Source organism: Gouania willdenowi, chromosome 12 (genome assembly GCF_900634775.1).
Source record: "Gouania willdenowi chromosome 12, fGouWil2.1, whole genome shotgun sequence".
In the NCBI taxonomy this organism is placed as follows: Eukaryota; Metazoa; Chordata; class Actinopteri; order Blenniiformes; family Gobiesocidae; genus Gouania; species Gouania willdenowi.
In genome coordinates, this window is record NC_041055.1 from 2,711,322 (window position 1) to 2,723,105 (window position 11,784).

General features: G+C 40.0%; 2 protein-coding genes and 1 long non-coding RNA gene across 6 annotated transcripts in view; 1 reads left to right on the top strand and 2 right to left on the bottom strand.

Annotated features, from left to right (window-relative positions):
- Positions 1-2,179, bottom strand: part of purg (purine-rich element binding protein G) — a 15,443-nt gene extending 13,264 nt beyond the window's left edge. Inside the window, exon 1 of one of the 2 annotated variants that reach the window (XM_028462656.1) lies at positions 1,463-2,179. In XM_028462656.1, coding sequence (XP_028318457.1) covers positions 1,463-1,939 — 477 coding nt within the window. In that variant the 5' untranslated portion in view covers positions 1,940-2,179. The remainder of the gene's footprint in view (positions 1-1,462) is intronic. The other variant, XM_028462654.1, reaches the window with a different exon arrangement.
- LOC114473208 (uncharacterized) overlaps positions 1-6,469 on the top strand; it is a 23,758-nt gene extending 17,289 nt beyond the window's left edge. For all 3 annotated transcript variants that reach the window (XR_003675231.1, XR_003675229.1, XR_003675230.1), the window contains exon 4: positions 6,333-6,469. This is a non-coding gene — a long non-coding RNA (uncharacterized LOC114473208). The remainder of the gene's footprint in view (positions 1-6,332) is intronic.
- Positions 4,878-11,781, bottom strand: psmb10 (proteasome 20S subunit beta 10). Its single transcript, XM_028462657.1, has 8 exons — positions 11,571-11,781; positions 8,611-8,704; positions 7,972-8,069; positions 7,749-7,889; positions 7,376-7,491; positions 7,181-7,239; positions 6,348-6,499; positions 4,878-5,080 (listed from the first exon to the last, which is right to left on the bottom strand). Exons 1-8 carry the CDS (start codon positions 11,633-11,635, stop codon positions 4,969-4,971), a joined length of 837 nt encoding a protein of 278 aa, XP_028318458.1. The 5' UTR covers positions 11,636-11,781; the 3' UTR covers positions 4,878-4,968.
- Between the last annotated feature and the right edge of the window lie 3 nt (positions 11,782-11,784).

The window sequence follows — 11,784 nt, forward strand, 5'->3', positions numbered from 1 at the left end:
TTTTAATGCCGGCAGTCACATTCTCTGCTCCCTCTCCCTCCATTATCTGCCCTTGCTGCTGTTGCTGCTGCTTCTTTTGTATCATCTCTAATAGGAGTCTTTCTTTACATCCCTATCTAAAAACCTAAATTATGGAATTGATCAGTTGGTCTCTCAATGTAATCGACCACATTTTTTCGACAAGAACGGGCAGAGGTGAGCCCGCCTGTCTGGATGGAACATTTGCTGCTAGATACGCGCTTGACTCCTGGCGGGGGGTCGTGTGTCTGTCTATTCTTTCCGTTGAGGACGTGGTAGACATCTACATGATTGGAATTATAGTAGCTTATCATCATTGGCTCCCACAGCCAGCCGTTGCTCTCTCAATGCCCAAGGCTGTCTCTATCTACCATGATGTTTGTGTAGACATGATACTTTGGTGATGATTCGATATATTGTGATTCTGATTTATTCCTATTGATTATTGTGATTTTAATTTGATTATTTTCCTTCTTCAAAAACTAAAGTTGAATCCTAAACTTCTAGAAACAAAATATGATTCACATCACACACATAACGTGTTAGTGTTAACCTCATGCCAGGGTTGGGGTCAATTATAATAATTGTAATTGTATTGTACAAATCTGTTGCTACTGTAATCAATATTGAATTGCAATTGAGTTAATATAATTGACTTTGTAATTGTAATTGCCATGGAAATTCTATAAAAACTGTCAATTACAATTTAATTAAATGCAAAACTGGGGAACAAATGTTACAGTTCTAAATCCTACACATACGTAGTTATTAAAATATGTTTCATATGGTTGTTTTCTTACTACTATTGAGAATTATTTTGCCATTAAAAAAAAAAAAAAAAAAAGGGAAATTCAGGGGTATACAGACACAAAAAAGGCTCGGACGCCCACAGCAAAAACAAAACTGGATGATAGATAATATTTTTTAATGTATTTAAGACATGGGTCAAAGCTGACCCATTATCATGCTAACAGAAAGCTAACACAAGAGGAAGGTTACGTACGTTTTATGAGCCTCTTTATTAAAGGCTCAGTAATTATGATTATGAATTTGAACTTTAGTAATTGTAATTGACTTACAAGGGTGGAATAATAATTGTAATTTTAGTTGTAATTGAAAAAAAATGCTGGTCAAAGTAATAATTGATTTGTAATTGAACATGGATAATTGAAGATGTAATTGTAATTGAAAATTCACCCAAATCCTGCCACATGCACACAGGCCGAAAAATCGATTCTAAAAAATATCGACATTTTATATCATCACAAAAATACTTGATACATCGTGAATGGCTGTATCATTGTCGCCCTGAGCTATACACACACATATATATCATTATATTTATACTAATATATTTATATACTGATGCAGATTAATTAATGACAGATGAATGGGTCACAGAATGATCCGGTCACTCTGCTCTGGAACACCGGGTTCCGCTCACCGTCTGGCGGATCCGTAGGAACCGTCCTCTCTGGTTCTCCTTCAGGTCCAGGAAGTACTTGCGGTTGTCCCGCTCGATAAACTCGCTCTTCAGGACCCGGTGTCCGGGGTCGTCAGAGGCGGCGGAGCCCTCGGGGGACGGGCTGCGGCGCTGCGGGCCGTGAAGCCCGATGCGGGCGTAGTGGTCGATGAAGTGACCCAGGCAGCAGCGCAGCGCCGCGGCCGCGGACATGGACACCGTCAGCTTGCTCTTCCGCACCGTGTCCTGCCGCCCGCGGCCGATCCACACCTCCGCGATCTTCAGGAACCTTCCGCGGACGCTCTGCTTCACGTCCAGGTAGAAGCGCTTCTTCTGGATGTCCACGCGCTTGGAGGCCAGCTCCTGGATGTCTCCGCCCGGGCGGGGCGGGGGTTCGGCTCCGGCGGTCCTGGCCCGGGTCCGGTCCGGTCCTCTGCAGCAGCCGTCGGCCATCATCATGACTTTAGGACACGGAACGAATACGCTGCTCCATGACAAACGGGCCGAGGCTGTCAGCGTGTCAGCACCCGGTGGTGGTCACCGGGAGAACCGTCCGGTATCCGCCGTGAACCCGATGAACCCAATGAACCCTCCCCGTCCTGAGAAAACCTCCGTTAAAGAGACAGGAGCCGGCGGGAGCGCGCGCGTCAGCGCGGGAGCGCGCACCCGCCTCACGCAACGCGAGGCCTCTTTCATCCATTCATTAAAACATAAACCAGACAGACGGACGGACGGACGGACCACTGACGATAACTCCCCAAAGGAAAAATACAAAAAAGGACCAGAATAAATGAAGACTGAATAATATTAATAAAAGACTGATTACACACTAAAAATCAACAAGAAAGAGAAAAAGCCTTAAAATAAACCCAAAGTACAGAAAAAAAGTACACGTCTCCAAAAACACACAACACAACAAAAATACACACACACAAAAAAAAAACAGAAAACCACAAGAATGAATTGATAAAGCACTAAACAATAAGAACCAGGATTTTTTTTTATTTTTAAAAACAAACAAATAAAACACACCCAAATTAGAGAAAAACACACAACACAACAAAAATACACACAAATTACAGAAAAATACAAAAAAGGACAACAAGAATAAGGACTGGTAACGCACTAAACTACAACAAGAACCAGAAAGACTTAAAACACACAAAATTACAGAAAAATCCAGAAAAAACTGAAGTACACGAGTCTCCAGAAACACACAACAAAAATACACAAAATGACAGAGAAATAGCAAAAAAAGAAAAAGAAAAGGACAACAAGAATACACAAAATGCCTAACACACTAAACAACAAGAAACAGAAAAAGACTTAAAAAAAAAAACCCCAGAAATTACAGAAAAGTCTGCATACATCAAAAGTACACAAGTCTCCAAAAATATGTCTGTGACCTGAAATAACCCCCTCCTCCTACTGGCAGGTCTGAGTATGACACGCCTGAACTGAACTGAGACAGTGTTGTAAATGTCTCACTCTGTACTATGCACCACAAACTCAATGAGTATCAGTGACGTGCAGTCAGGGTAGGCAGTGCCTACCCAACGGTGAATTGATATTTGATTATTTGTTTTAATTATAATATAATTATAAATTGTTTATTTTTCAATTTCCGATTGCCTACAATACCTATAAGTTTGAAAGTGTCAGCATTTTGTGCTTTTCATATCCCAAATTACTAAACAACGCTATTTCCTAACCACTGTAAGACAGGAGGAGGCCACACCCCTTCTCAAAGGCACGTTGCTGCTCTGCCTCTGTTCCCATAGTGTGTTGTTATGTGTTTGTGCATGTGCAGTCAGTTCCCCAAGATGACAACCATTTACGTCCAAAGGCAGCTCTCTACGCTGCCTTTGGACGTAACCGTGCTATGCTAAATGCTATACCTAAGTTCACAGTGCATTAGTGAATTGATATCACGTGACTGCTACAGCTGCTACGTTCTCTAGCTAGTGGGCGGGATAACACTACAGTCAGGATGACAGCGCTAGAGACAATAAAGAAACTTTTTTTTGAGGAAAAACAACAGCTTTTAAAAGATGGGAGACCAACACCTGAGTTACCAGACCTTCAGCAAAGGTAAGGTCAGAACATTGTTGGTATTTTCTACAGTGAATGGAACAAAAGGAAGGATTGACTTTGTGGATGCTCCTCACTGAGGCTGTTCTGAGTTGTTGTTGTTGCCATTTTCTCCGTGTTTCTGTTTTTCCAACACAAACAACGGATGTGCTGCCGTGTCATGAGATATATGTTATTGGAGAGTATGGAGGCCATATTAAATAAATGTTTATGTTTTTTTAATGGTGTTTATGATGTTGATTTTGTTAGATGGCTAAATACTTGTTCATGTGGATCTTGTTGGGTTTTTTTTCTTTCTTATTATGAATTTTATATTTTGATAAGTGCATTGAGATGACTTTGTTGTAAATTGCGCTATACAAATAAAGTTGAATTTAAATGAATTGAATTAACACTTGCCAGCAGAAACATGAAATTGTCATTGGTGTTGACAATGGTGGTCTCAATTTGGAACGCCCTGCCTACCCAACCCTAGTGCTCACGGCACGTCACTGATGAGTATACACTGTCTACTATAGACTTTAGGTATGATTACGTTATTGAGCGTTCCCACTCAAGTATACTTCCAAGTTTCCCAAGATAGATTTGGAACCTACAACGACAAAACCTGAAGTGACCAAGTAGAATATCAACATGTGCTCATTTGATCCATAAAACTCATGAAAACACATTTCATGCCGACATTTCGGGGTTTTTCGGAGACAAAACTTCCGTTAACTTCAAAATAAGAGCCCTATTTACAAAAGTGTTAAACTGATGGAAGACAAGAAGAGATGCTTTTGATGTTTGACTTTTAGTTTGAAGCTGGTCTCAGGATGATTTTACATTTCGCTCGTAATTCATCATGGGGTGGTTGAGTATGACTAGTGCACCCACCGTGCATACTTAAAATAGGTCCCAAGATAGTATACATCCGAGTATTTCTCGTATACTCCTTTTTATCCTATCTAACATATTCATAGACGCTAGACTTAGTATGAGTTGTGTGTTAGGATGAGCAGTACGTTAGGATGAGCAGTACTTTAGTGTGAGTAGTACCGTTCGTGTGAGTGGTATGTTAGTATGAGTAATATACCGTTCGTGTGAGTGGTACCGTTCGTGTGAGTGGTACGTTAGTGTGAGTGGTACGTTAGTGTGAGTGGTACGTTTGGATTAGTAGTAGAACATTAGTGTGAGCAGTACGTTAGTGTGAGTGGTACGTTAGTGTGAGTGGTACGTTAGTGTGAGCGGTACCGTTAGTGTGAGTCGTACGTTAGTGTGACATTTCGACTCTTTCTTTGGTCACAAAATAACTCCAGCTCATTAGTTCACTTACACTATGGTTTTGTTTTATTTCAATGTGTTGGAGACAAATAAAGCACAACATGAGCTTAACCCATTCTTTTCTGCTTAGTTTTTCACTTCGTGTCCATAGCGTGAACCGATTGGTCGATCACGTCAAGACAAAACGGGGTGACGGTTTTGGTGAGAACAGCCGTGGTTCCAGGTTTGTACATGTACGATCCTTCCCTGAGGAGACAAAAAACACAGAGACGTGAATCAACAATAACTCAGTTGTTTCTAGCGCTCTATGCAGCAGCTGTTTCATATTCCTTCCACACACAGACAGATTTGTGCTCCTTTTACTGTCGGTAGTGTCAGAACTTGTCTATTTTTAAACCTCCTCTCAGAGTTTTAGAGTTGCGTGCATTGCCAACAGTGACCTCCAAACCTGCACCACCATGTTGTTTATGGCCGAAGCTGCTTCTTCTTTGGTGCTCACAGAGGTTGATATTCACAGCAGAGCTTTGTTTTTCATGTCAATTGATCATCTTATAATGTCTTTTTGTTACAATAATAAAATATATATGTATAGTATACAGTATATAATAATGCATCTCTAATTAACATGTAATGCACTGCTGCATTTCACTGTTAGGAACTCCAATTTTCTGTGATCAAGGAAAATGTGATCATTCACATTCTGAAACAGAAAAAACAATCTGAACCATTTATTTATTTAAACTAAAGCCCAATATGGCACAGAAATACCTCACATGTATGTGTTTGGACAATGTCTCCAGAAAACGGGAGATAGAAAGTCTTGCATATTTGACAAATTGACAAATTTGAAATTTTGCTCAATCGTATTTAAAATCTTGTGCTACATAATCACGCAGCTGTGTGGGGAATTCAAGCATTCACCAGTTGGTATGACTTCACTGGAAAAAAAGAAAAGAAATGTGTCTATGAAACACACAAAAGCCTCACTTCATGTTTTAGGTCCGTGTGTGTGTGTGTGTGTGTGTGTGTGTGTGCGTGTGTGACGTCAGATTTGTTTGGACGCCCCACCTCCTGAGTCGACGGACTCAGTGATGATGTCATCAGTCCTACCTACAGTGATGACGTCCCACCTTCAAACACAACCTCATTTGACCATCCATTAAAAAGCTACTTACCCTCCCACTTTTCTATAGCAATACAGGCACGGCACTAGTATTTATAAAATTAATAATGGTAGTTGACACTATTAACCCTATTTAGCATGTTTGGTAGGATTTTGGGAAGTGAAATAGTCGTAGTCATCTAAACAGGGAAAGAACATGAAACGGAAACAAAACCGTTAAACTGAGGTGGAAATGGGTGAACTCTGAAACTGAATTGAGGATATTTTAAAACAGGAAATTGAAGTCCATAATTATTGTATTAATAGTGATTGATTTGTGCCTCTCAGTCCCTGTTGTTCGTAGGAGGACATTAATTGAATATTTGGATGTTAAAGGTTGTGACCGCTGACCTTCTCCCTTTGGTGGTGGGTTTGTCGAACCCTCGGAGGAAAGACGCTCCAGCCTGGGTGATGACGCACAGATCCACGTTACTGCCTGAGCCCAGATCACAGAAGATCCCTGCAGCGATGGCGTCTCTGACCAACTGCTTCCCTTCCTCCAGCTGAGACGGACAAACACACGACAGGTTGAACGTTAGTGAAGATTCAGAGAAGATAGAGCTGCCAGGGTTGGGGTCAATTACATTTTCCATTACAATTACGTCTTCAAACAACTCCACTGTGGCGACTGTTTTTTCCAATTACAATTACAATTAAAACTACAATTATTATTCTACCCCTGTAAGTCAATTACAATTGCGTTCTTAATGACTAAAGTTCTTTAATAAATAACCCCATAAAACGTAACCTTCCTCTTGTGTTAGCTTTCTGTTAGCATCTCTTATGATAACGGGTCAGTTTGATCCATCTTTAAATCAGCTGAAAAATACACTAAAAAACATTATCTATCATCTAATTAGTTTCTCATCTCTTGGTTACCTTGTTAGGCTTCCTAATCAATGAAAATATTGGTATTAATATATTTGGTATGAGTTTCTGAGCTTTTTTTCTGTCAGTATACCCCTAGATACCCCTAATTATGATGTAATTGACCGTTTTTACTTTCCATGCCAATTACAATTACAAAGTCAATAATCTGAACTCAATTACAGTTTATTTGTGATTAAAACAGCAAAAGTTTTTTCATTTACAATTATCATGTCATAAGTGTAATTAATTATCAATTACACAATTACAAATATAATTGACCCCAACCCTGAGAGCTGCTGTTGCTGCTGCATCACCTCCATGTTTGGTTTGAATCGATCTTCAAACACAGAAACGGCAGCTTCAGCTCCAGATCCTACACACACACGCACGCACACACACACACACACACACACACACACACACACACACACACACAGAGAGAGAGAGTTAGAGAAAAATCTTCAAAGATGTAGGATAAAACAAGTTATAAAATATAACTGAATAAATACCCAGGGTGACGAAGGGCAGCTTGTCGTAGGATCCGTGAGGATATACACTGTACAGGTGAGCTCCATCCACGTCGACTCCGCCCACAATGAGAGACGAATTCACCTGACCTCGATACCTGAGGGACAGCAAAACAGTACACAGTCACTCAGCAAATATATGAAAAGGGCCACTTCATAAAACACCCCAAATGAATCCAAGAATACACAAAAGCACAACAAAACACACTAAATGTTTCTCGTTTGTCTAATGCTGACATCATGGGTGATGATCATGTGACCCTCGGATCAGATACGGTCACGTTTGTGATAACAGTCGCTGCAGGGTGGTGTGTGTGTCAGTGTCTGTGTGTGTGCACCTAATGAAGTGGCTCACCTGAACAGCATCTGTTTGAGCGTTCTGGTTACCATGGCGACCAGCGGGGGCCGGCCTGTGTTGAGCGTGTGCAGCTCCACGTTGGACGCCAGGATCTGTTTGGTGATCTGAGCGTCTGCGGCCACTCCGGCTCCACAGCAGCTAAAACAGAGGAGCCAGGAGTCAAATGACATAGTTTACTAACACGTGAAGTGGGATGAAAAGGTCTTTGAGGTGAGCTCACTAGATTTTGGGGGCGATGCAGTGAATCTTCACACAGTTTTTGTCGGCTACGACCATGTCATCAGTCGCTCTGGTGTCGGCTCCCAGGATCACTCCGTCCTGATTGGACGAGAACCTTCACACCTCAGTTTGTGTTGGAATGTCCATCATCATTGTCCAGATAGTTTCAACTAATCAGTGGAGCTGATAAGATAGTTCAGCCAGCGATGTTACTGTACGTGCTAAGTTAACCAAACATGTGAGACTTGTTGCTATATATGTGCTAGGCTAACCTAAACTTGTGAGACTGGTGGCTACATGCTAAGCTAATCAAACGTGGTCTATTCTCTGTATGGAGTTCCTTTCCAGTTTCAGAGGAACAAGAGCATTTATCGTCTGTAATACATGGAACACAAAGATTTATCTCCAAGTTTCCTTCTCCCTCACCTGGAAAGAGACACAAGAATATGAAACGGCCACTACAGACTCAAAAAAGACGTGGAGGAGACATTTTTCATCTTTCCAGTTAAACAGCTGCATGTTCATATACCTTCATGGAATATTTGGTTCATGGTTGTACACTTTGGAAAATATCTATTCTTCATAGATCTTTCTGTAAAAAAAAGGACAGAGAAGACTGTAGTAAGAACACATCCCTCACCTTGAACACTATCCCAGCAATGGTGGTTCCTGTCTTTCTGGCCTTTGGAGGTTTGCTGCTGGACTCTGAGAAACTGGACTCCAACGCTGCGTTCCTTGGAGACGAGTGTCAAACACAAACCACAGAGAACAAATTACATGTTATTCTTTGGTAATAGTAGCAGCTGTTCCTGATGTGTCCACTAAAGGTCACATCTGGAGGAATGGACCTGTTGGTGACTTTGTGCATCTAAACATGGTGGAGGTTTGCGCTCTGAGTGCTCTTGTTTTTAGTTGGATGATGGTAGTTTTTTGGACTTTTCTGTTTGTAGTGTTTCTCTTTATTTACTGGTATGTTTACACTGGTTCTATGCATAGGCGGAGTTTGAGATTCTTGCCAGGGGGGGCAGAAAAAAAAAATAGAATTAAATATATAAACTGTCTCGGGATTCACACCTGTGTGTAACATACAATAATGAAAAAAATATTAGTAACATAATTGATAATGTTGACTACAAACATTTGCATCAATGTTGTTTAATGTTGTAAATTCAGCATGCTGCTGCTTTCTGCATCATTTCTGCTGCAGTATTATACAGTACATGAACTGCTGGGTGCAGTGTCACTTCACAATTTACATTGTGAAGAATATTTGCGCAACAAAAGAAAAACCAACCTAAAGTCTCAAAACTTTTGGACCATTTCACTGAAAACGTATACTACACACCTGAGGTAGAACTAACATCTATGATATGAAACTAGCAGTAATATGTTAGAATCAAAGCAGCAGAAAACTATTCTATATTTTTTGAGTGAATTTGGGAAAACTGCAGAGAAAACTTTTGACCACTATGGGGGGCAATGCTACCCCTGACCCCTGCAAACTCTGTGTATGGTTCTGAGCAGTTTTTTGGTGGATACTTTCTTCTTGTTCCTGTATACTTTAGTGATGAGTTCAGATGTCATTCAGCTGTAGAAACGTTTGCAAATGTCAAATATTTTTAATCCTAGAGATCATACAATTATTAAACCTGTGCTCACATGTTTGTTATCTGTACTTTAATGTACTTATAGCACGTATTTTAACCTTTTTAACCCTTGTATTATCCTTGGGGTCAGTTTGACCCCATTTATGTTTATCATTCAAAAAAATTATAGTTGACTTTTTTTTTTTTTGCTTTATATTTCATGACATTTCTTAATTTGATGGGTACAGTTGATTAAGCATAAAGTTATCATGATTCTTTTTTTCAATGTGCTGAACACATATGGTACGCATTGGGGTTCCTCTGGGGTCATTTTGACCCCAAGCCTTTTTAGCTGTGTAGAGCTTGTCTGTCAGCTCTTCCACAGTAAATGTGACATAGAGGATAATGTGTCTGACGAGTTTATTGTGAATAACCCCAAATATGTTACAAAAAGGCGATAAAAATAAGTAAATATGTTTATGAGAGGGAGGGGTGGGGGTGGGTCATCAATGTCAATCAATATGGTTCATTCTGTGAGAGTCATGAATATGCACCCCAAATTAGAAAAGATTTGGATGAAAGATTTTCAAGATATACGAACTCTAAAATTTTAAGTTTGACCTGATGATGGCGTTGCAGTAAATGTCATATCATCACCACAACTAATAAGGTTCATACTCTAGTGCTCATTATTTTTGACAGTAAATTTGAGAAGATTTGGATGAAAACTCCTCAAGATAAATAACTATAATTTTAACTTAAAAGTTTGTCCCGATGGTGGCGCTAGAAAACAGGTTAAGGTTTTATTATCAAGGGCTTATTTATGTATTCAACAAATAAACAAATGATTGACCCCAAGGGTAAAATGTGTTAGTAATATTTGAGGATAATATAAATAACATCCTGTGTGTGTGCGTACTCAATGAACGGCGTGATCTGACTTGTCAGCAAAGCGCTGTTTCCATGTGAGGGAAAGAAGAGAAAAGGAAAGAGAAACAAGAAAAAAATGGAGGAAATTAAATCTGCCGAAACATGGAACATAAAAATTGATCTTCCTAATCACTTACCGGGAAGGACGCCACGAAGAAATCTGAAACGGCCACTGTACAGAATTTTTTTAAGAAAATAAGCAAAGTTGAGAAAGTTATAAACTACAAGTTTGTTAATAGATTATAAATGAATCACTTTCTCCTTTGCTTGGTTAAAAACTTTTAGTAGCGTACGTTCCGACGTGTAGAACGTTATTTTTTTCATTTAAACTTGGCAATGGCTATCCGTACGATTGCTATATCAATATACCGACATTCTATCCGTACGCAGCGCCCCTATTTAGCCAGTTTAGGTCACTTGATAGGTCAGTCATTGGTCAGTTTAGGTTGCTAACTAAGACTAAACCTAACCCTAACCCAAACTCTAACCCTAACCCTAAAAATTGTTGCAATATAGAGTTATAACCTAACCCTAACCCCAAACCTAACCCCAAACCCAAACCTAAACCCAAACCTAACCCCAAACCTAATCCTAAACCCAAACCCAAACCTTTACCTAACCCTAAGATGCTACGTACGTGTACTTCGGTAACCGTACCAATAACACCAGGGGTTGTCCGTAGGGCAACCGTACAAATAGACACTTTCTTTGAGGGTGTGGCTAATACGGTGGAAATACTGAAAGTTTGTCCTGATGGTGGCGCTAGAGAACAGGTCAAGGTTTTATTTTCAAGAGCATATTTATGTATTCAACAAATAAACAAAGGACCTGACACATAAACTTGGTCAACAATTGTTCTAGAGGCACATATCTGTGGGGTCAGATTGACTCCAAGAGTAAAATGTGTTAGTAATATTTGAGAATAATAGAAGGGTTTTACTTGTTTACAGTATAACAAGCTTAAAACATGGATTAGTGTCATCTGTAGGTTATTATGAGTTGATTTTGGAGCCGGAAGCAGAGAGAGTAAAAGCACATACAGTACGTGTGTGTGACTCATCATGAAGTCTTGGAGTTGGTTTACCTGCTGCAGTTGTTGAAGGAGAATCCTCCGTCCTGCACATCACTGGGATTTAAGCACGGAAACATTGTCTGATGTTAATCAAACAGACAAAAGAGGAAAGACTTCAAAATCAGCAGAATGGTTTCAAAGGACAGGGTTTACTTTTACTTTCACTTATTCAATAGGAACAGAAAAACCTGCTGAACACACACACCCCGCCCACACACACACACAC

Coding starts and splice junctions, on each gene's coding strand:
- psmb10 (XM_028462657.1), bottom strand. CDS start 11,635: ATGTTTCCGTGCTTAAATCCCAGTGATGTGCAGGACGGAGGATTCTCC. Junction 7,240..7,375: donor GCTGCCCTTCGTCACCCTGG/GTATTTATTCAG, acceptor GTGTGTGTGTAG/GATCTGGAGCTGAAGCTGCC. Junction 5,081..6,347: donor CCCACCACCAAAGGGAGAAG/GTCAGCGGTCAC, acceptor TTGTCTCCTCAG/GGAAGGATCGTACATGTACA.